The following is a 25,079-nucleotide window of genomic DNA, read 5'->3' on the forward strand; positions in this document are numbered from 1 at the left end:
CTTAAGTCTAAACTTGGTCCATATCTTTACTCTCCTTCAGAATAATACAAGCTATTTAGATTGATATAATTTCAATTACCTACCTTCTATGTACTAGGCTTATAGGCAATGGGATGCCTAGAATTGCTACTTTATATCGTTTCTTCCTCCCATAAATTGGATGTGGTTTTACACCATCAATATTTCTTTAGATTTCTCCAAGTGCTTACTATTCTCTCTACTCACTATTACTTCTTACATTTCAGGCTTTGGGATCATATTCTTCCTCCTTGAAGTCCATCTTTCAGAAGTTCCTTTAGTGAGGCAATTTTGGTGGTAAATTCTCAGTTTCTGTTCATCTGAAAATGTCTGTTTCATCCTCATTCTTAGATAATCCATACAGAAGAGTAGTCTGCATCAAAGTTTTCTGGAATGATATTAATAATCCAGCATTTGAGAGCTGAAAGCTGACAACTTTATACAATGGAAGTGATAAGGTGAGCACTGTCTTGACTTTCTGTAGCATTTATCAGATGAACATCTGAAACATCTTTCATATGCATGTTTTAAATGGTCTCCCTGAGAAGTGCACCTATAAGAAATGTATTTTATGATCCCCCCTTTTAAACAAGTAAATGGGATAACTATCCTAGGATCCGTAGTGCTCACTCCGGTTATTCCTCTGGTCCCATCCAGCATCCCCATTATCCGCCACCTGTGGCTCAGGATGTGCCGCTTCTACCCCTTTAAGGTTGGTTCTTTTTACAAGTATTAATTTTTCTACAGTGTTCAAGAAATCCCATTGGTATAACTTTTAGTTTAAAAGACTTTTTTATTAGCCAGGATTAATTCCTTCCAACATGTTAGATAACAAATCTTTTTAAGATAACTAAGTCTTTGGTCTGACACATTAATACATAATTGATAATTTAAGTTAATATAAAAGTTCATTATTTTTTAATCATGTTCCTGAAGAATAAGTTATAAATCTGTGAATAACAGCCCATTAAATTAGCACTTCATTGATACAGAGGAGAAATGGAAACTCCTATCATAGCCAAGGCCAGAATTCTGCTAAGAGTCGCTAGGTTTTTCATAAACACGTGTAACACACACCCAGAGGTTGACAGGGAAGGTAGCAGAATTTTCACATCTCAACAGCTAAAAGGAGAAGTCCTCTTAATTACAGCAAGAGATTGTCACTCTTACTGATCACACACTCTTATGGGGGAAAAATAAGCATATTCCCTCAACATACAAATATTTATAAATTACTTATGTGTAACATGTATTGCATGTAATAACATACAGAAAAACATAAGCTGAAAAAGGATGAACTATGGATAAAATATGTAAATATTTAAAAGTATATTAATGGCAAGAGAACATCTATTGATGGCACACAGGTAAGCGGGTATGAATGACAGTAATGTGATCCAATGTAATTTAACTTGACAGCCAATTAGAATGCCATCATTTTAAATTCCATAATGTGGCTAAAGAGCAAATACTGAGCCTAGAGGGGCTGTTAGTCTGACGCCTGCCGACAGTTTGGTTCCCCCTCAACCCACAACAAAAGTAGTTCCTAGACAAGGATTTGCTCATTAGGGAGACAATCCCAGGAGCCCCATGAGAGTGGGGAAGTGAGAGGGAAGGATGGGAGGCAATAAACAGTGAGTTAATGGACAGATTATTGCTGTACGTGACTGGGAATCAGTCCTACCAGGGCCACCCTGAGAAATGCGTCGTTGTCCTCACTGAGGGGTGAGGAAGCAGGTGCATTCATCTACCGAATCCTGACCCTCACTGCTTAAGGACTGCCAGGTTTGGGCCCCACGCAGCAGGCTCTGGCGTCCAGAGACACCTTCAGAAGTCTTTGGGTTTGGGGAACTGCAGGTAAGCTCCAGGAGCTCCAGGTATGGACAGCTATGCCTGCATTATGAAGATGATCCTTTAAGCTCTTATAAAGAATCTTCGTTAGATAAGTGAACGTACAGTTATTTTAACTAAATAGGTTACATATAAATGAACATACCTGTGAGAACACCACTGTCAATTCTTTCCAGTTTTCCCACAGGATACCTCAAATATACATGTGACATAAGGCAATCTGATATATAGGTTGAGTGAGTGCCAGGGTCAATCTGAATATCAAATATTGATATAATTTAATCTTTTCTTAGATTAAAATATATAAATCAAAGTTCTAAAATTTTCTTCCTCTTCCACAATACACTACCTTGTGTGCCCCTGGAGGTGCATGCTCCCCTTTCTGGTCATTACTGGGCCAAAGTATATACAGCCTTGTCCAGCTCTCAGCTGGAAACATTTCAATTCATTTCAGAGTATGTCTGAAGTATTCTAAATGGGTAAGAAAACACAAGTAACATACAGTTACTATATAGTTTTAGCATTTATCTATCACTTAACAAGAAAGATGAAAATTTCAATATTCACAGAACTCCTTGAATGGGTATCTTATTTCCCTGTATTTTAAAAATTATACAGAAACTCAAGCATAATGCAGCTCCATCTTTGAATTCAGTAAAACAGATCAAAGTGCTCTGACTTTCCATCGTCTTTGGTGTGAAAGGCAGATTGGGTAGGCGCCTTGTTTTCATCCTCTTTACAGAAATAACAGCTCTACAGAAACATTTTCCAAATTTACAGCTTCTTAAAGGAGTTACATATGAAAAATCAGAAATGCATTTCAACTTTCCTAAACAAGTATTTAACTGAATTCCAGAAATGTGACACAAAGTTAGAATATTCCACTTTATTTGGACTGAAATGTATATCTTATTTACTTAGTCTTAAAACAACTTAATATAGCTTAATTGTTATTATCACTTTGAATAATCTTCAACAACCTAGGGAAGAAGAGTCTAAGGTTCTACTGTACTAGTTTAAGAAATCCATTCTGTATAGAAACACGGTTATGTTAAGTTCCCTTAGAGTTTAAGAACTTTAGAATCAAACCCTTTTGGCCTATTAAAGATGTTTTAAAATTTGCATAATATCCTACAAAAAGACTATCTTACGATACATATCAACAAAACTCAACACCACTTTCTCCAATAATAAAAAAATGCTTTTTTAAGTTGTTACTTTTTAAATGACGTGAGACTAAAGAAAACTGGTTGCTCGTTTTGGAATCATCTTGTTTGGAGAAAAAGATTCTGTGCTTTACCACTTGTTGCCACGCCTTACACAGATAGGGTCTATAGTCTACATCCACATCACTCTGGCGATTAAAGGCACAAGAAGGCCCTTCTGCTGAGCTTGAGGTTTTCTGCATTATACTTTGTGTTGTTGCAAAAAGAGCCAACCGATACTCATTTACCAGCTTCTCTAAGAGTTGGGAACATTTCTTCAGAGTGGACTCCTGTAAGTGAACACTTTCTCCTCCATTGACACGGTCTATCCAATAAAAAGCTGACAGGCTATCTAAAATCAAAAGGCAGAGGGAGGGGTGGCTACAGAACATGGTTTCTAGCGAGTACAGTGTGAGGAGTAACTGGGTGCTACTACTGCAGTGCACCAAAAAAAACCTCCCAAGGCAGTGTTTGATTATTTCTTCAGAACTTTCCGATAGTCTGTGCTCAAGAATTGTAACAAGCCGAAGTATATCAAAGTGGTAATCTGTGTCAATAAACAAGACTTCTACTTCCAGTCCGCCTTCCGATTTTGGAAGTATACACCGTGCTGTTAAATGATAAAGCATTTCTGTTTTTCCTGTTCCTTCTGGGCCATGAAATTCAAGAATATCACCTGTGTGAAATTTAAAAATGTCAGTCAAAATGCAGCAGCATTTGATAGCCTACAATAATGACAGCCTACAAAATGAAAAGTGTGCAAAAATGTTTAAAAAGACATTTACTGAAATTTTTTCCTTTTGAAAGAAAATCTAAATCCATTTGCCAAAACGGATTTGTATAAGCAAATACAAATAAATAAGGAAATAAAAAGTAAATCACTAAATTTCACCTCTGAGAAAGGTGTTGGCTATTAATTAGCACAAAGAAAATTTGAAAAACAAAATGACATGGTTGAAATGGGCCTAAGGGAATCTCCTGGTGAGGGGGCCACATACACTCACACTTAAATTGGTGACATTACAGCACTAAGAATGAAGTGCCACAGGTCTAGGGTCTTTAAAAGCTACTGACTACTGCACACACCATTTCTGGTAGTTAGTTATCCCATATCCAGTTTCTCATTTTTCCTTAAGTATAAAACCCCAGTTTGGGGGGAAAGCAATGTGCCCAGCTTAAAAACGATTCTTCTCAGTTTTCCTTGCAACGAGAGGCCAGCAGGCAGCACAGCTGTAGCCAATGAGACACAGGTGGATGTCTGTTGGGGTTTCCAAGTTGTGCTGTCCTCACACAGGCGCCACTTCTGTCTGCTCTGCCGCTCCCTCCTCTGAGATGACAGCGAAGATGACAGGTATACACTGAGGAAGGCAGACCCTAAAGAGGGTGGGGCAGGAAGACAGGAGGCACCCAGGACGTGGATGACAATAAGGAACCTCGCACACCAGCCTGCCTCCATACCTGTGCGAGAAAAATAAGCCACTTGGCTGGACTTCTGCTACGTGCAAGTGAAACAGTCCCTAACTAGGGCTTCTCAAAATTGCTGGCATTATGGGTGGAACAGTTCTTGATGGTACAGTTTCACACACACAAGGCAGTAAGAACCCACAGCTTTCAGGCCCTAAGTGCCAACTGCATCCCTCAGGTGAAAACACCCCTGCACGTTTCCAAACTGCCTTCAGTTACCCTTTGCTATATGAGTATCGCTTGATACTGTCTTGCTGAAATGACATCTGCACTGTGAATTATTTTCCTAGCATTATAAATCAAAGTCAACTACTCTAAACTTTGAGGACCCCAAATCTCTTTCTATATAGTTTCCAATAACTCTCTTTCATTGAGGACAGCACAGATAAAATAAAACACCTGGGGAAACTGTCCAGCCTCCAGAGCTTTTCAAAATCCACTCTAAACAGTGGCCTTCCAATTCTTGTTTGCTTGACATTTAATTAGTTTTTTAAAGATTTATTTATTATTTATTTATTTATTTTAGGTTGCATGGGGTCTTAGTTGTGGCATGCGGGCTCTTCGTTGTGGCGCATGGGCTTTTCTCTAGTTGTGGCGTGTGGGTTTTCTCTTCTCTAGTTGTGGCGCACAGGCTCCAGGGCATGTGGGCTCTGTAGCTGTGGCACGTGGGCTTAGTTGTCCCGCGGCATGTGGGATCTTAGTTCCCCGACCAGGGATCAAACCCGCATCCCCTGCATTGGAAGGCGGATTCTTTACCACTGGACCACCAGGGAAGTCCCTGTTTGTCACTTAATTTATGGCTGAACTACATAATTGGAAACACTATGTTAAAAATGCAGATTATTAGGCCCTAAACAAACTACAAGTTGATCTGAGAATCCAGTTACTTTATTTCCTGCTATTCCTAACAAACCATTGTATGTTGGAACATTCACAAATAATGTGTAAGAAACCTAGCAATCTGTCACCATACCATATTTAAGGTAGTATAAAACTTCAGCCAATTTCCACTATAATCTTATATACAATCTGCAATTCAAAATTTTAATTAAAGACTCCCCCAAACCCCTGCCCCCAAGATTCCAGTCTCAAGGAGTAAAACTATTTTCATATTAACAATTGTTCATGGATGCCCTTATTAAAAGTTAACACAGTGACTAAAACTATATTCAATCCAGATGTTCCAGTTACTCTCTCCTACTATATAACTGATGAGCTAAGTGGAAATCCTCCCTGCCCCCAAATAAAAATCTTTTACCGCCCTCTATTATAGAAAGAGAATAAGCTATACGCACTAGATGAAGAAACATTAACACCGAACCAATATTAATGATAGTGAAGGAAAGCTGAAAACACAGCTTAGCAAGATTAACCTGAAAGTGATTTGGAGGACACAGAGGACCACGCAGAAACACGACGCAGAGACCGACAAGCAGGCCACACGCAAGCACCTTCTCTCCTTTCCCCAGGAAAGGCGGCCTAAGAGGCTGAGAAGGAGTAACCAACCTTTTTATATCGCTTTCCAAATGAAAAGGGACGGCTGCGTATCTCGCTGGATCCTACTAACAACACTCTGAGGTGGGAAGAGCAAACTGTATCATCTTCTGTCATCACACTTAACATGCTATATCATTTTTGATGATTTGCTTGACTGATTCTATTTCTTGTTCACTACTTTAAGGTGGGGACTTGAATACACTATCCCCAGCACAAAGTACGGTATCTTTTGAATGCATTTCATCAGGTTACTTTCTTCTTAAGAATTTCTTAGAAGAAATCTAAATAATGAAAACGTAAGTTCTCATTTGGTGAAGAAAGTCAATTTTGGAACACGGCATTTTGAAAGGGAGCAGGTGTGGTAGGGAGCTACAGGTGGGGATGTGGGCTTTGGTTAGCAGAGTCGGCAGGTGTGAAGGCCAGCTGCCCTGGGCCCGAGTGTGCTGACACTTCATTTCTATCAAGTCTTCAGCCTCCTTCACTTAGAAGGTAAGGGTTAAACCTAAGGTAGTGATTTAAAAGTTCTCAGAGACAGGCTTGGAAGTGCTGTGTAAAAAAAAACACATAAGCGGAGCAGAGATTTTTTTTTTTTCTTTTTTTTGCGGTACGCGGCCTCTCACTGTTGTGGCCTCTCCCGTTGCGGAGCACAGGCTCCGGACGCGCAGGCTCAGCGGCCATGGCTCACGGGCCCAGCCGCTCCGCGGCATGCGGGATCCCCCCGGACCGGGGCACGAACCCGTGTCCCCTGCATCAGCAGGCAGACTCTCAACCACTGCGCCACCAGGGAAGCCCAGCAGAGATTTTTAATTCACATAATCATGTAAATATCCTAACAAGGATTTAGCTTTCAAAAAAAAAAATTTAGCTTTCAAAATGGTAAGTTAAGATGTATCTCTAGGTGTCACAAATAAATATACCCTACAGCCACTACGATTTAAGATTCCCAACAGTAATAAGAGGCTGGATATAGCAATCTAGGAATAAGTTACACAGAAATAGAGAACAGAAAACTCTTTGGGGGGTGGGAGTGAACCTAAAACTAAGATAGAGGGCCAAAACTCAATTCTTTGGATAGATCCACAGTTAGAGAAGTCAGCATAAAGACAGATAAAACAGAAATTTAGTAGAAATAGTACTAAATAATACTAAATGCAGCAGAAAAGTCCTAAAAATAAAGAAATGGCAGGGGAGGGTAGGAAACCGACCTCTAAACTGGCCCTGGATAGTAACCGCAGAGCAGTAAACGTGTAGCCTGCAAAAGCACATTAATGTAAACAGTTTATGAACCAAACCTTAGAAACTCAGATACTCAGAAGATAGGCTGAGGGACTTCCCCGGCGGTCCAGTGGTTAAGAATCCACCTTCCAATGAAGGGGACACGGGTTCGATCCCTGGTCGGGGAACTAAGATCCCACATGCCGCGGGGCAACTAAGCCCGCGCCCTCTAGAGTCTGTGTGCTGTAACTACAGAGCCCGTGTGCCACTAGAGAGAAGCCTGCGCGCCAAAACAAAGAGCCTGCACGCTGCAATGAAACCCCCCCGTCCTGAAACTAAGACCCAACACAGCCAAAAACGAATAAATAAATATTTTTTTAAAGTCTATTATTAAAAAAAAAAGAAGTCAATAAGCTGAAAAGGCAGCACAGGGAGCAGTCACTGCCTCTAGAGTAAGAGCAAGGAGAGAAATCAGAGTGGGGGAAGGTAGGGACACATCAGGGACTAGAAAAGAACACAATGGTTTAGGCTCATTTAAAAAGTAAAAAATTCAGTAGCAGTTCCATGTGGCTGGAGAGTCAAATGAAGATAAATTAAGCTAAGAGAAATGTAACATATTCTGAAGTAAAAGAGGAGGGACTCCACAGAGAGCTAGAAATACTTGATATTGGTCAGAGGGTAACTGAGATATCTCTGGATATTTTCTGGATTCTTAGAACAGGGGAAAAAATGAAAAGTTTGCCAAGTATTTTCTTGGAGAGAGGGGTGGTGCTCGTGAACATTTTTCATCATAACACAAAAGAGAAAGGCTTTCCTACATGGTTTAACAAGGCTTTCTAAATCCATGTGTTAACGAAGGACTAGCTGGTGTGGTGTAAATATGGACTCCTTAGAGCCTTGGTTCAGCACAAGTTAAACTGAGGCAAAGTTTAAGGCTGGCTAAGAGATTATTAGGTAGATAGAAACCCTCCTATCCTTTTACAGATTACTAGCAAAGTGGGGGAAAAGGTCATTTATAACAACTGGGTAAGTAAAATCTGCAAAGTTGGAAATTACACATGAATACTATCATTAACTTCTTGAACTAGATTCCCTGCAAATATGTTTAATGATGAATTGAAATCAATTTCACCGATTTTTATAAACATTTACTATCTAATCATAAGATCAAAAATAATATTCAGGGACCTCCCTGGTGGCACAGTGGTTAAGAATCTCCCTGCCAATGCAGGGGACACGGGTTTGATCCCTGGTCCCAGAAGACCCCACATGCTGCAGAGCAACTAAGCCTGTGAGCTACAACTACTGAGCCTGTGCTCTAGAGCCCTCGAGCCACAACTACTGAGCCCTTGCGCCGCAACTACTGAAGCCCACATACTTAGAGCCTGTGCTCCGCAACAAGAGAAGCCACCGCAATAAGAAGCCCGTGCACTGCAACGAAGAGTAGATCCCACTCGCTGCAACTAGAGAAAGCCCACTTGACAGCAACGAAGACCCAATGCAGCCAAAAAAGTAATAATAATATTCAAACATTATGTTCTGTAGAGGAGACATGGTCCTTTTAACTGCATCTGAATCACTATCTCGTAAGTTTCTGTGAGCTGTTAAAAAAATCTCACCCTAGTCCAGGCAAACTACTGCATATTACAACTGGTAGTTAAAGGAAACAATGCCCCCAAAAAAACCCCAAAAAATCACCTCTACAGTTTGACATTAGACAAATTAAACTAAATCAGAAAATCTGGATGGTTTGGCCTTGATAGTTACTCTCACAAATAGAATGAGTAAGGGGTTTGGGTAACAGATTGTCGGAGTAAGTTCACTAATTTAAAGAGCCTTCAAAATAAGTAAAAGAAAGAAAAGCCAAAAAAATACACCATCTAGGTACCAACCTACTAATTGTATAACAAATATGTTGAATTTGTAGAGGACAATCATTATAGTACTGAAGAGGTAATGAGTCTGTATATGGTACTGAATAAGTACTATCCCAAAAAAGTATTAAAAATATGTTTTACAACAGCATTAGAGACCCCTGTAACAGCTAAATCGCTTACAGCTTCAACTTGAGCTTCCCTATAACAGTTTCTGATAAACTGCTGTTGTTGATAAATTACTCTTATAATCCCAGTCTTATGTATGCTGTTGCTCCCATGAATATTCATCTAACCAGTTCTTTTTTTCCATCTAACCAGTTTTATAGCTCTAAGAGCTATCATAGTTTTAAGTAAACTTTTTTGTTAGTGACTGAACATAATGGTGTTTTTAAAGTTTCTATAAATGTAATATTCAAATGTATAAGCTGTGCTTCAAACCTATTTTTTTTTTGTTTTCATTTTATTTATTTTTGGCTGCACTGGGTCTTCATTGCGGTGCGCAAGCTTCTCATTGCGGTGGCTTCTCTTTGTTGGGGAGCACAGGCTCTAGGCTCACAGGCTTCAGTAGTTGTGGCACGTGGGCTCAGTAGTTGTGGCTCTCGGGCTGTAGAGCACAGGCTCAGTAGTTGTGGCACACGGGCTTAGTTGCTCTATGGCATGTGGGATCTTCCCGGACCAGGGTTTGAACCCGTGTCCCCTGCATTGGCAGGAGGATTCTTAACCACTGCGCCACCAAGGAAGTCCTTGAACCTATGTTTTAATGTCAGTTTCGTAAGGTTCAACTTAATAATATCCTTTCTGATAGAATAAAAAGAGTTCAATCTTTTGTCCAACATGTTTGATCAAAATTTGTCATTTATTATTGATAGTTTAGAAATTTTTTTTAACTAACAGATATGCTCTATAGGAAATACTAAAAGGAGTCCTTCAGGCTGCATGAAAGGACAGCAGTAGACAGTAACAAATCCAAATGAGTTAATGAAGAACATAGGACTACATAGGTAAATACAAAAGCCAGTATAAGTGTTTTATAGTTTTAATTATTTTTTCATCTGATTTAAGATTATTAAATTATTAAATAATTATTAAATTATTTTTATATTTTTAATTATTTTTAATTACTTTTTCATCTGATTTAAGAAACAACTGCATTAAGTAATTTTAATGATTTTAACTAAGCAAAATTTTAAGTGTGTTTAAGGGCATACCGTATATAAATATGTAATTTAAAACAGCACAAAGGAAGGGGACAGGAATGGAGCTATACGGTAGCAAAGTTTTTTATAAAATATTGAAATTAAGATGGTATTTAATCCAAACCAGATTGTCATAAATTAAGATGGTAATTGTAATCCTCAGGGCAATCACGAGGTAAATAACTCAAAGAAAAAAAAAAGTAAAAATAATGACAAGGAATTAAAATGCTACACTAGAAAATATCTATTTAACACAAAAGAAGACAGTAAAGGATGAATAGAGAAACGAAAGACGTAAGACACATATAAAACAGATAGCAAAACGGCAGTCATAAACCCTATCTTAACTAATAATAGTAATAAATGGATTAAACTGTCCAGACAAAAGGCAGATTGACAAAATGGAATAAAAAAACATGATCCAACTATAGGTTGTTTACAATGGGCGCACTTTACACCTCATGTCACAAGGCTGATAGTAACCAAACAGTAACCAAAAGAGAGCTGAAGTGGCTAGCCTATTATCAGACAAAGTATACTTTAAGACAAAAATTGTTATTAGAGTCAAAGAAGGACATTTTGTTTTTTTATTGTGGTAAAAGATGCTTAATACCATTAGCCGTCAGCGAAGTGTAAATCAAAACCACAATGAGGTATCACTTCATACTCACTAGGAAGGCTATAATCAAAAAGACAGACAGTAACATGTCTGCAGGAAGTGGGGAAATTGGAACCATTATACACTTCACTGGAACCACTGGAACCATTATACACTTCACTGATAGTGGCAAGTAAAATGTGGCAATTCCCAAGCAGCTACTTTGGAAAACAGTCTGGCAATTTTGCCAAAGGTTAAACACAGAGTTACCATACAACCTAGCAGTCCCTCTCAGAGGTATTATCCAAGGAAGCTGAAAACATTTCTCCACAGAAAAACTCGTACACAAAATGATCATAGCAGCATTAGTCATAACAACCAAAAAGTAGAAACAACCCAAATGTACACACCAACTGATGAATGGGTACAACAGAATATTATTATTCAATAAAAAGGAATGAACTACTGATGCATGCTACAATATGACAAATCTTTAAAATATTAAGCAAAGTGGAAAGAGTCAGTGACAAAACACCACATACTGTATGATTCCAATTACATGAAATGTCCAGAAAAGGCAAATCTATCGAGGCAGAAAGTAGATTAGTGGTTGCCTAGAGCTAAGGGATGTGAAAGGAAATGGGTAGTGACTAGTAATAGGCAACGGTTTCTTTTTGGGGTGAAGAAAATGTTCTAGAATTGATGGTGCCGACAGATGCCTAAGTGTGCAAACTGTACACTTAAATGGGTGAACTGTATCTCCTTGAGGCTGTTATATTAAAAAAGAAGAAAACCACCTAAGCACACTACCTTCTTTCTAGTTCTCCCTAGTGTAGAGGGGCCAGTAAAACAAATGGGTATTATTCTCCCTATCGCAAAAATATTAACAGAGCTACCAAGTACCGAAGGACTTTCCCGTGATTCTCAAACTTGTAAAGAATAAAAATAAATAACAAAACTCCCATTAAATACTGTGCTGGGATAAAAGAGGTTTTCATACTGAAGACTTAACTGCAAATAAACCAAACCCCATCTCATCTGACACAGATAATGAAGGCTTAAAAGTGTCTCATTAAAAAAAAAAAAAGTGTCTCATCATCATCTTTCTCAGTTAATTTCACAGTGTAACCTATATAGGCTGTTGCTAGAAGTGTGTGTATGTATATGAACATACGTGGGGGAAAAACGTGTTTTATAAAACTTAATTTATGACACTATATTTTGGCTTGAGATTGTGTTTTTACCATGCACAGGTGAATCTTCATCAGCAAACAGATGTGGTTCTATTTCTTTCAAGGAACTTCTACCTTCCAGTCGGGCAAGGAGCTTGCGAAAGGGAAAAAAAAGAGAAGGAAAACTCATTGTTTAAAAATATAAAATCCTAGAAATCGACATTTATTCAATTTTCCAAAAGTCTGTAAGAGACTTTTCATCATTTTGAGGATCTGAAGGAAATTATGAAATAGAAAATACAGTCTAGGAGAAAAGTTGTGTTCATTTATTCAGAAAATACTTTATTTTTTGTTAATGTACCATATACAGTTGGTATAAAATGAGTCCCTGCCCTCAAAGAAGCTGATAGGGTCTTTGGGACACAGCACCAAACTGCTAATTGCAAAGTATTTACCTTCCTTACTCATTATAATTATCTTTCTCACTCTGCTCACCACATTTGTTATCAGGTATCAGCTTTTAATCTGTCTGCCCATTATATCGCCAGCTCCTTATCTAGGGGAGTGGGGGGGGAGGAGACAGAGAGAAAGGTGGAGAAGAACTTCCCTGAGACGCTCCCAGTGAATTTGTCAATTCGTGAACAGGGCACAAGCAGGCATACCTGGCAGATGGGACATCAGCACAGTGTGTGGGTAAACTATAAGCAGATTTGAATTGCTAGAGCTTGTGGCACGAAACTGGCAGGAGATAATGAAGTCCTAAAAGAACAGAAGTCAGATCACAAAGGGTCTTGGATGTCACCTTGAGGAGTTTGCTCTTTGGCTTGTAGATAAGAGCAAGGGGTTTTAGAAGCAATCTAGAACAGTTAAGAGTAGACAGCTAGGTCTTTGGGCCTGAGGTTTCTCATCAGTAAAGTGAGCAAAACAAACAGTATTTCCCTCACAAGACTGTTGAGGATTCAGTGTGTTCCGAGAGTGCCTGGCACAGAGTAAGCATAAGCTATTATTATCTGCATTTCAAACAGATCATCTTGGTGGCTACCGAGGGGATGGATTTGAGAGCAAAGCCAGATGCGGAGAAAAGGCTCAAGTCCATCACACTAACCTGGAGAAGTGCCTGTACCAAGACAGAAGGAGCTAGAACTACAGGAAGCAAAATTCCAAGACAGACTGAAATGTCAACGTGGGAAATACAATCAAAGTTGATTCTCAAGGTTCTAAGGAAACAGTACAGATTTGACAACCCTTCTAAACAACAAAAACGCGTATCACAAACGAAGAAAAGCAGTCATCCTTTGTGGGTTTTTTTTTTTTCTTTTAAACAGAAGCAAAAGTTTTTGACAGAGTTCCTGCAGTGATGAAAAGGTTCTATATATTAATTTGGCAAATACTTACTGAATGTCTACTATGTACAAAGCACTATGGCAGGTAAAATGGAGACTACAGAAACGAAGATAATTAAGCTACCCTCAAAGAACCTGCAGTTAGGTCCTCTAGGAGATGAGATTTTTATCACAAAACAAGCTAAAGACTGCTAACTACACTCAACAGTGCTTTGAGTTAGAACAGAGCTTCTGAGGGCAAACCTGTGGTCAATTATTTTCATAAATATTAAGACATTATTTGTCTTTCTCACTATGCTGACACTTGCACTGATGGTGCAGCAGCAAAGGTGGTTAACACTGCTGGCACCCAGCTCAATCAAGGCAGTGGCATCAATCCATATTAGTGCACACGGTACTCTTCACCACTCACAGAAGAACAAAGAAGCAAGCGAAACTATTTTTGCATAAGAATGTTTTTGATGTGGCAGTAAATAAGTATTGACTCCATATTAAATCATAACCTTTGAGTACTGTTGAAAATATTCCCTGTGATGACGTGGGAAACATATTAGTAGGAAAGAATTTAACCTTGACCAAAGGGAGGTCTGGCCTTTGCCCTTGGCTCCTGGGAGATAATCTCTAAGCCTCTTGGAAAATCCTGCTGATAAAAGTGTCTTTGTTTACCTGGGGGCCCTGAGCCACACCAGATAGTCTCACAAGTATCTTCACCTAAAGGTGAGGGCTTTGGGTCAGCTCAACCTCTGCATAGTGGCTGGACACAGAGGCCAGCTGGTTGGGGGGCTGACCATGTCTACATGACAAAGCCGCATAAACACTCTGGACACCAAAGTTCAGGGGAGCTTCCCTGGTTGGCATACTGTCCCCCACTGTTGCTGGGGACAGTTAGCACTGTCCATACTCCACTAGGACAGGACAATTGGAAGCTCCAGATTTGGAATTCTGGATTTTGTCCCATTATGTCTCTTCCCTGGGCTGATTTTAATCTATATCCTTTTGCTGTAGTAAACTATAACCATGACTAAGCTTTCAGCATATTCTGTAAGTCCTTCCAGCAAATCACTAAACCTGAAGGTGGTCTTGGGGACCCCCAAACATGCAATTAATGTCAGAATGAGTGAGGTCACGAGAACCTGGAACTCTGCAGTTGGTGTCTGAAGTGAAGGCAGTCTTGGGGACTTCCCCCAAGTTCACACACAGACAAGGAAAGCACTTTTGCTCCGAACTGAAATACAATGGTTTTTCTCTAGGAAAAGCACTTGTGTGATTACCTGAGCTGCATACTTTTTCATAAAACACCCTTTTATTTGAAAGAATGACTGACAGACAAATTAGGATTACACAGACTTTGTTATTTGGCAGACGTTTTACTGAAAACAAAGAAAGTCAGCTGGTCACTTTAAGGAAACTGACAGTATTTGTTGCCAATGATAAAATTTGAATTTTGGAAAACTTTTATCCACTACCGTGAGCTTGACACCATCCCAATACTTAAAGCATTGGTGAAATCACTAAGTATTTTAAATTTCTCCATTTACCTGACAGATATAACCCACATAAACAACAACCTTTTGGTTATGGATGTTAACTGGAACTGCTGTGGTGACCATTTTGTACGACATACAAATACTGAACCATTTATTATGCTGTAACTCAGTCCTCGGGCCAAAAAGTATGAGAACCACTGGGTTAGAAGGTTGAGGGTCCAAAAGAAGAAGACAGAGAAACTTTCGTGGACAAGATGGAACACATGAAATCACTATAAAATGTTTTTAAAAGCATGTATACAAATGACCAACATCCTCATCAGAATGATTAAAGTGAGAAGCTACTCCAACTGTTTACCCTTACTGTCACTGCTCAAGATATTTTAGAATCCTCCTCTGGAGAATTCCTCGTAAGACAGAATTCAGAAAAGCATTAGAATTGTATTGACAGGACTCTTAGATAAAATGGTATTACTCCTCTTATCAAACTGGCTGACTTTGCCGATTTGCATCTGACTTTCCACTATTACTAAAAAGTCAAATTCATTTTCAAAGGATGAAAACTACCTATCAATGAGAAATTTCAAAACAGTGTTTTACAATGCCAAAAGCAGAGTATACCGAATACAGAGGAAGTGAAAGTACCTCCCAGAATTTGGAAATAGATTAACTCTGACAAAAATAGATAATATTAACAATTTATAGAAGTCACTTGATGGGATGAGATATCTTACAAACCTAAGCAGAAAATACCCTAAAAATTTGTCATTAACCTGACCATTATGTAAACTAAAATGAACGATGTTGTCCAGATTTGAGGAATAAGCTGAAAGAAGCAAGGTAGAATCAATCTAGAGTTTCAGAAGGGCAAAGAGTAAATTAAGCCAGGGTAAAGGGAACCAAAGTAAGTTGTTTGACATGATAGTTTAATCCTTTTAGGGAAGATTAACACATCAGGCAAACAAAGCAGGGTGATGGTAGCTATTAAGATAATTCAACTATTTCTCTTGATTCTCTAAGCAACCTTTCTGAGCGCAAATTTCCTAACTGGGAAAGAATACACAGTGGACACAACAATTTTACTCTATTTGGCAGTTCACTAATATTGTAAATTAATAGATTTGGCATTTGGTTTGTAAATCAGTATCTGCCAGGTTTTATTATCATAACAATAGCTAACTAATAATAGCTACTATTTGTACTTGCTGTGGTACATAATTTATATACATTATCTCTTTAATTATCACATTAACTCTATTTGTTATCATTCTATTTTTCAAATGAGAAAACTAGTAGACGCCAGAGTTGGGATTTAACAGATCTCTGGCTCCCCAAGCCTGGAATTCTTCCCCTGTGCTACACAGCCTCAGAATCAGTATCACTGAGTCTGAAAAAATCTGAGTACAGGGATGACAGTTTTTGGACCTACTCAGCCGAAGATCAAACCAATCTGAGGTCCTGTCTAGGCAATTATCTGGTCTCTCTCAACCATCTCTCTTAGCACTCCCTCTAACACCACAAGGAGCCCCAAATGTTTTCAACAGCAACATCAATACTGGAGCTAGTATACGGTCTGCCAAAGGGGTAATACTCAATTATACAGATATTATTTGGTAAAAATTTCAAGCAAGTCAAGTGTATTCCAGGAACTGAGTAAGGTGCATAGAGACAACACCTTACTTACATAGATACAACAGACACAGTTCCTATCCTCAAAGAATTTAATGAGGGAGAGTCAAAGGTTTAAAAAGTACGATAAAGTATGGTAGGTGCTATAATATCAATAGAAATAACATGGGGCTCTGTGAAGGCATAAAAAAGGGACAGTTGATTCTAATCTGTGTGAGAGGCAACTTTAACGCTGAAAGAGAGATTCAGCATGTAGTTCTTTCAGGCACGTACAAAATATTCATTGATAGAGCAATGTCCTTTCCCTATTCTCTCAATTAAATGCTCTAAGGCCTAGACTATTGAATGAATGAAAATTCTACACATTCCTCAGGGCCAGCTCCTTCCATGAAGCTATTCCTATACTTAGGAACACATTACCTACCAGTCTTCCTCATCTGGATCTAAGAGCTTGAAAGGAACTGGCTCACCACCAATTCCAAAATGCTTTACATTTGGCAGAAACTTAGTAGCTACCTATTAAGTTGAAGGTAAACAGGTCACAGGTAGGTAGAATTGGGGGAGGATGGAGAGTAAAAAGAACCTCCAACTACATAGATTTTCACATGTTTGGACAATCTATGCAAACTTCTACTGAACAAAAGTCCTTGAGTATTCTTACAGCTTTCATCAAAGTTCTTAACACTCATTAACAAAAGTCTGTTTTATAGACAATCATATAGCTTCAATGCCTGTTAAGTAGAACACGTACCATACAGATGTTTTAAAACATCATTTGGTTATGGAAAAGCTTACACTAGAGCAGGAAGGAGAGCTTAAAGATCAAATTAACCAGAAATGAATGACATTAAGGCAAACATGTGTATGTAATTGTCATTTGGATAAAGGCTCATTTCCCCTGACCTTTTGTGATTAAATCTGTTTACAGATGGACCCCAGCAGCAAGGTTTCAAACCAGTTAAGTATAAAAGTCTACCTAAAGAAGCAAACACTCTAAACCAAATATTCCCACCCCCGCCCTATAACAGGCCTGGATTTCCACTACAAACTGAATACAATTCTTAGTAGTTTTATTACATATATACAGAGGAAATTCACTCCAGGCAAATCTGTGTTAACTATAACATACAGAAAGTAAGAGAGGAGTTGGAATGTGTAGGATGGCAAGGGAAAGCAGCAGCTATGTTAACATGTATGTGATCAGTGCAAAATTGGGCCCTTACCATGGTAGTCCCTTAAATTCACAGACTAATTCTTTTTCACTTGTGAAATTAGGCTCCTCTGCCACTTAGAAAATTCAATCGCCCTTCAGGGCAGAGTACTAGGCCTGGCTCTTAATAAAGCTTTCGTCTAAACTATATGGAAAAGACAATTGTTACTCGAATACTAAATCATAAAAATTCCATTGTTTCTAAGTATAGGCCCCAAAGAGCTGCTGCCTTTACAACTAATATTTTTTAAAAAGCAATCACCCTATAAGAAGGAAAAATAGATATATAAAAAGTCAAGCAAAAATTACTATAGGTACCTAAGAAGCATTCACTTCTAGTAGAATTTATAAGGACTAAAATTTAAATTTATGACATCCTACCAGTTAGTAATTTCATTAAATGCATAGTTAAGATTTCACTAAGAAGTTATATCAGACTATGCTTCAAAATGTCATTTAGACAGAATAATCAACTATATGCAAGATCCCAGAAAGAGACAATAAAGCACAGAATCAAAACTGCAGAAGCTTAACATTGGAAGGACACTTACCCCTCCCCCACCTCCCTTGTATGTGAGGACCTCTACTGGAGAATACCTCTGGTGTATGCTCCCATCCTCCTGTTCTCTCTTCCCCAGGGAAGAAGAGGTTTTTCTAATGGGTTAATTTGAGAGCAGGAACTAGACACACATTGATTGGCCCCATCCTGGGTCCTGACAGCTTGCCTGCAGGAAGTGCATATTCTGCTGTTTCTAGTGTAGGAGAAGGGGTGCTCAGAAATGAGCATTTGGCAACATGAAGTTCAATGGTAACCCTGACAAGAGCACTTTTGGTGGAATATGGAGACAGAAGCCAGATAACAGTGGGCTGAAGAGTGAACGAGAGAAAAGTAGGCTCAGGCCAGAGCACAAGGGAGGAGGGCTCTACAGAGGAGGAAGGGAATGGGGCTGGTAGGGGCTGGTGTGTAGGGAGTCTTCTGGTTTGTTTTGTGTGTACTGCTTTATGTTAGGATACTGATAGAAGTGATTGGTAGAAAGAAGACTGCAGATGCAGAAGACAGAAAAAGTGGGGATACCTGCAGGAGTGATGTCCTTGAGGGAGTGGAGTGGGGTGGATGGAATTCATATCACAAGTGGAGAACCTGCCCTTTCTTAGAAGCAAAAATATTCTACTTCACAGGAAGGAATTCAGAGAAAATCAGTACATGTACTTTTTATCAATACAGACTTGATGAAAAACCAGGAATTGCTATATTACTACCCGATAAAGTAGACTTCAGAGCAAAGAAAATTACTAGAGACAAAGAGGGACACTACATAACGATAAAAGGATCAATCCACTAGGAAGACATGTGATCCTAAATGTGTACGTATCAGACACATCTCAAAATACACGAAGCAAAACTCGTACAGCTGAAAGGAGAAACAGACAAACTCACTAGCTGGGACTTCAACACCCACTTCTCAGAAACCAAAAGACTTACTAGAAGATCTGAACAACACAACCAACAGGATCTAATTCATATACACAGAACATTTGACCCAACAATAGCTGAGTGTACATTTTTTTTCAAGTGCCCATGGAACGTTCATCAAGCTAGATCACACCCTGGGCCATAAAACAAACCTCAACAATCATAAAAGAACTGAAGTCATACAGAGTATGTTTGACTATAATGGAAACAAACTAGAAATCAGTAACAGACAACAGGAAAAAATAAGGGAGTTCCTGTGATTTTTTTTGTTTGTTTTCTCAATGACACATGAGGCAAGGCAGAAAGGAGAAGGAAGAGAAGGGAAGGCATGAAATTTATCATTAAACAATTATTGAGCACCTACTGTGGGCTAAATATTGTTCTAAACACTAAGACTTAAAGGAGTAATCCCAACAGAGAGCAGTCACCACCCTTCATTGGCAGGGGTGGGAGGTGGGGAGGAAGACAACATATAAACAATATAAGATGTCAGATGTGGTAAGTGTAACGAAGAAAAAGAAACAGAGTAAAGGAATAAAGATTAACAGTAGGAAGGACCTCCTTATACTGGATGGAAAAGCTTCTCCTCTAAGAAACATGAAGCAAGTGAAGAGGCGAACCATGTCAATTTCTGAAGGCACTGCAAAGGCCCTGAGGCTGAAGCACACTTGGCACATTCAGGGAATAGCAAAGACAACAGTGTGTCTGAAGAAGAGTGAGGGAGAGTGGAAGAGGAGATCAGAAAGGCAGGAGAAGAGATCCGAGGCGGGAATGAAGGGCAAATCATACGATCTGCAAATCATGCATCAGTGGAGGAAACAGGATTCTGGATATTACTATAAATGATACAGGAGCCTCTGGAAAACTTTGAACAGTAGAGTCTGCTTACATTTTGAATGGATCACCCTGGATACTATGTGGAAAATATGTTAGAATAAGTGTGAACAGGGTGGAGCAGAGCCGAGTTAGAAGGTTACTGTGATCAAGCAGGTGACAGTTCCTAGGAATAGGAATGGCTGCAGTAAAAAGCAGTGAAACATGGTCAAATCCATGACATATATTGAAGGCAGAGAAAACAGGATGTGCGAATGGATGTGGGCTGATATGAGAGGAAAAGAGGATTCAAGAATGACTTAGTTTTTGGCTTGAGCGACAGGTAGAACAAATTCACCGTTTGACAAGATAGGGAAGGCCTGGGAGGAAGCAGGTTGGGGCTGGGTGTACATGTGTGGTGGTAAACCAAGACTGCAGTGCAGGGCATATTAAAATTTTTTTCATGTTTTCTCTGCATCCAGGAGTCAATCGTGATGAGCGTGTTAAGTCTGGGATGCCTATGACACATCCACGTGGGTATGTCAAGAAGATACTAGAACACGTGTGTCTGGAATTCAGGCGTAAGGTTGGATTTGATGACAGGTGTTTTGTAGGGAGAAAGTGAATTACTTTCTAGAAAAACACAAGTGGACTGGGAGTCCACTTGAAGTTGATGGTTACAAATTTAAAATGAAATCAGTCGGCCTGGTTGTGATTTTCTTTAGCAATATTCAGCTGAGTGGGTAGACAGTGAAAGTAGACAGCTGGGTTTAACCGCAGTTAGGAAAGTAGGTTAGGATTGAAAGGGACAGGGAAGTTGAAAGTACTTATAATGGAGGAACGGTAATGATGGAGCACTGATTCTATTCTGGGTAAGAAGGGAAGCAAAGAGAGACGGGGACAGATGTTGTTCTAAGTCTACCATGCGAGACCAGAATATTATTAAATGCTAAATATTTTCTTATTTAATATTTGCCTCTGGCAAAAAGGCCACCCTGAACCTTTTCTAAGAAAAGAAAACCAGGGAATTCTCTGGTGGTCCAGTGGTCAGGACTCTGCACTTTCACTGCCATGGGCGTGGAGTCAATCCCTGGTCGGGGAACTAAGATCCCAGAAGCCGCACGGTGTGGCCAAAGAATAAATTTAAAAAAAGAAAACCAGTCATTATTATTAATAAATAGTTATCAAGTGTTTACCGTGCAGGGAATACTGTGCTTAGGTGAAAGGACACATAGAAATATAGGGACCCACCTCCTAGGAGTACAGCTGAAAGACAACTGAGAAATCATCATCTACCGCCCTCCTTTTACAAAGGTAGAAGCCAAGGTTTAATAACATCCAAAATCATCCAGCTTGCTCCCGGCTGAGCCAAGACTACAGCCATGGTCCAGGGTTCTCTATCTCAGCCCCCAAAATGATGCCATTAGAAAACCTCTGGGAAAATGTGTAAAAGTCCACCTTGAGAAATGATAATTGGGATGGAGAAGTTTCCTACTTTTCATTTCAGTACTACTGGAATTTTCTGTCATAAGCATGTACTACTTTAATATAAACTATCATAATAAGGTTAAAGAGAGGAAACAGTATGTTGTGCATGACAACCAAAACTGGACACTTTGAATCTATCCATTGATTACTTTTAAACGCGAGGCACTTTCAGCATTTTTGAGAAAATGTAAAGTACACCAGGGGTCCCCAACCCCCGGGCCTCGGAGGGGTTTGGGCCCGAGGCCTGTTAGCAGCAGGTGAGCGGCGGGGGAGCGAAGCTTCATCTGCTGCTTCCCAACGCTTGCATTACCACCTGAACCAACACCCCTACCCCCATCCATGGACAAACTGTCTTCCACGAAACCGGTCCTTGGTGCCCAAAAGGCTGCGGACCGCTTTAGGACACCACTACTTAACAAGGATGCGTAAATGAAGCCATTTGGTGGATGATACCAAAATACTGCCAAAATCTTTTCTAATACCGTCAGAGGAATGTAAAAGTAAAACATGCCATTGTTACTGTGCAAAAGTAAGGTAAAGAACAGGTTACTCTACTGTAAATTGCATTCCAATGTGTGTCTTTAAACCAAGGGCTCCTTATATAAGTTTTCCACTCAGCTATCTGGCCTACCCTAAATTGCATCCCTAGAATCTGTTAAAGGAAAATAATTCTTTGCGACTGTTTTCTTGGAAGACATGTATGAAATGTCTCTTCCCTACTACTCACAAGATGTGGGAAAGATTAGCTATTTTATAAGGTGGTTATTCTTGTGAATTAAAAATTTAAAGTAGTTTATTTCAGGACTACCCTGGTGGTCCAGTGGGTAAGACTCCACGCTCCCAATGCAGGGGGGCCTGGGTTCGATTCCTGGTCAGGGAACTAGATCCTGCATGCATGCCACAACTGAGTCCACACGCCACAACTAAAGATCCCGCATGCCGCAACTAAGACCTGGCGCAGCCAAAATAAATATATAAAATAATAAATAAATAAATATTTTTAAAAAATAAAAAAAAATTAAGTAGTTTATTTCAGCTTCTTGGGATAATTTGTGACCTCAGATATCTTCCTCTACACAATGCCTCCAGGTAGGATCCATCTAGTAGACTGATGTACAAAGAAAGACAATAGAAGCCAAAGACATCAAGCCATGGCCATACAGAGCCCAGCACTTAAGGGAAAAGAGGGCTGCTTAGTTGGTTTTGATGACAAAGAGGAAAAAGAATGAAGCGGCACCAACTGCCCAGCTCCCTAATCTTCTCCCCTCCACCCCACTGTACTCCACAGTAATATGAGTGAGCTAATCTTGCTTAGGATCTCCAGACAGCCGTGGCAGGCAAACGATATGATGCTAAATTCTTTGTTCAGTGCGTCGACTGCACTGGGCTCTCATTTTTTGGATGTTAGGCTTGTTCTGATTGCAAAAGTCATCTGAGTTTAACCTGCGTTTCAAATTATCATTTCAATCAGTAAGGTTGTAACTGTAGCAGTTCTTACAGGGAGCAGCGCCTCTACTCTGAAGGCCCAAGGGTTGGCAAACTATGGCCGGTGGGCCAAATCCTGAAGTTTAAAAAATAAAAGGTTTACTGGCACACAGCCATGCTCGTTTGTTTACACACCTCTGGCTGCCTCCACATTAGCACAGCAGAGCTGAATAGCTGTGACCGAGACCGAATGGCCCACAAAGCCTAAATATAGACTATCTACTCTAGTCCTTCACAGAAAAAGCCTGTTGGTCGTTTAAGAAGGTATCGCTTCCCCTCCCTCCTCTGTATAAAAGATCCTCCATAACCTGCCTCTGCCTCTGCTTACTTCCCAACACTGTTTCCCCACTAGCTTTGTCCGTCTACAGAGAACCACTTGCAGTTCCCCTAAATCAGTGACGCCCTTGCTCAAGGCAGAACCCACATACTTCCAACTCCCTGCCCCGAATGCCACCCCCTCCTTGCCAAGCCACCGACCATCCAAAGGTCCCTAAAAACCTCAGCTGTCCCCTCCTCCTCCCAGTTAGTCTTCCAGGCTGCCCGCCCCTCGACTGGACGGCACGATTTACCAACCGTCCTGTAATTTGTAGGCAGCCTCCCTTACTTGTCCTGCAAAAGCAGAAGCTGTTTCTTGCGTTTTTTAATCAGCGGTTAACACGTAATAAGTGCTTGATACTTGCTAGCTGAATTCCTGAATAAATCTTTGCAGACACCACATGGCTTGTGTGGCCTTGGATGCTCAGGCTGGAAATGTAAGCTGCGATAGCGAGGCTGAAGGCCCTAAGCAAAAGATGTACAGAACAGAGGCAACAGGTGGAGCCACCTACTCAGATACCACTGTTCTAGAAAAGTCTATGAGCACTCCGCCTGGCGATCCCCTGCTTTTTCCTAGCCTCTCCTGCACACCGTACCATGTCTGACTGGTTCACGCATGACAGGTTTGGCCCGTAATGCTAGCGGTCTCGGGGGCCGGCTCCGGGGACACAGGTTTGGGGGGCGGGGCTCTAGGCTCGCCGGCGTCCGGGCCCCGCGCGCCTCCTCCTCCCCGGGGCGCCCCGGCCTCCCGCGCCCTCGGGGCTCCCTCGCCCGCCCATGGCCCTGTTCTCGTCTCCCTAGCTCCCACCTCGGCAGCTCTCACCTCCGTCCCAGACTCAGACCTATGGAAGTCACTACACATCGCCACGGAGGCTCGGCGCAACAGCCACTCAACTTCCCCGCCAGCGTCGCCATTTACTGCGCGGCCTCGACCCCGCAGCCAGTCAGAGACGCTAACCCGCTGACCCGGGCGCGAGCATGCGCACTGCGCCCGCCCTCGGCCGGGGAGCCGGCGGGCATGCGCAGCAGGGCGCGCGACCGCCCCCCGCCCCGCTCACTGACGTCAGACCACGTCTCCTAGGAGACCGGGAGGTAACTGGGGATTTTCTTTTCTTCCCTCTCATAAATTTCCATTTGTTTTTATTGGGTAGAACTAGCAGCATGTATTTTTTTTTAAAGTATTAACAGAACACTTACTGAGCAAACGGGCCTTTTTGTTCATTCTTGGGTTAAAAGCCTCTGGCTGGCTGTGGGTGTAGTTTATGGTTGATTCTGAATAAACGAAAAAAGTATACTAAATTTAAACGAATTTTTAGAATAAAGCGAGCCGGCAGATATATCCAGTTCTTTTTGGAGGTAGAATAATTCTATTACTGTTTGTTATCCAGTGCCTATCCATTAAGATAGATAAATATTAGATGGACAGATGATAGAAGATGGATGTTGAGTATTTGCTCTATGCCAGACCTTGTGCCGAGCTCTGGGAACAGAACAAAGAATAAGAGACATGCATAAATGGGGTTTACAGCCTATTAAGCCATTTACTGGAATGTGTCCTTAAAAAATTCGCTTTCCAATAGCTGTAGCTGTTGTTTAGTTGGGCAAAACAGTGAGGGTTCTCTTTTTCTTATCCTTACGCTTGCAGCTGTGTAATTAAGAAACGATTATAATATTAGTAATGATAGGTAACACTTCCAGAGCGTATTATGTGCCAGGCACTGTCCTAAGGTCTTTATATATAA

At 40.4% G+C, this 25,079-nt stretch overlaps 1 protein-coding gene across 1 annotated transcript; it reads right to left on the reverse strand.

Annotated features, from left to right (window-relative positions):
• Nucleotides 1–2,297: 2,297 nt before the first annotated feature.
• XRCC2 (X-ray repair cross complementing 2) lies at nt 2,298–24,254 on the reverse strand. Its single transcript, XM_060020080.1, has 3 exons — nt 24,161–24,254; nt 12,166–12,247; nt 2,298–3,750 (listed from the first exon to the last, which is right to left on the reverse strand). The coding sequence occupies exons 1-3, from the start codon at nt 24,197–24,199 to the stop codon at nt 3,029–3,031; spliced, it is 843 nt and encodes a 280-aa protein (XP_059876063.1). The 5' UTR covers nt 24,200–24,254; the 3' UTR covers nt 2,298–3,028.
• Nucleotides 24,255–25,079: the final 825 nt, after the last annotated feature.

The sequence above is a fragment of the Delphinus delphis genome, chromosome 9 (genome assembly GCF_949987515.2).
Source record: "Delphinus delphis chromosome 9, mDelDel1.2, whole genome shotgun sequence".
Taxonomy (NCBI): Eukaryota; Metazoa; Chordata; class Mammalia; order Artiodactyla; family Delphinidae; genus Delphinus; species Delphinus delphis.

What these genes read in the sequence shown, in the direction of transcription:
- XRCC2 (XM_060020080.1), bottom strand. Translation starts at nt 24,199, where the DNA reads ATGTGTAGTGACTTCCATAGGTCTGAGTCTGGGACGGAG. An exon ending in GGTCTGAGTCTGGGACGGAG is followed by an intron (nt 12,248 to 24,160) that starts GTGAGAGCTGCC and finishes CCCTTTCGCAAG; the next exon opens with CTCCTTGCCCGACTGGAAGG. An exon ending in TGAAGATTCACCTGTGCATG is followed by an intron (nt 3,751 to 12,165) that starts GTAAAAACACAA and finishes AATTTCACACAG; the next exon opens with GTGATATTCTTGAATTTCAT.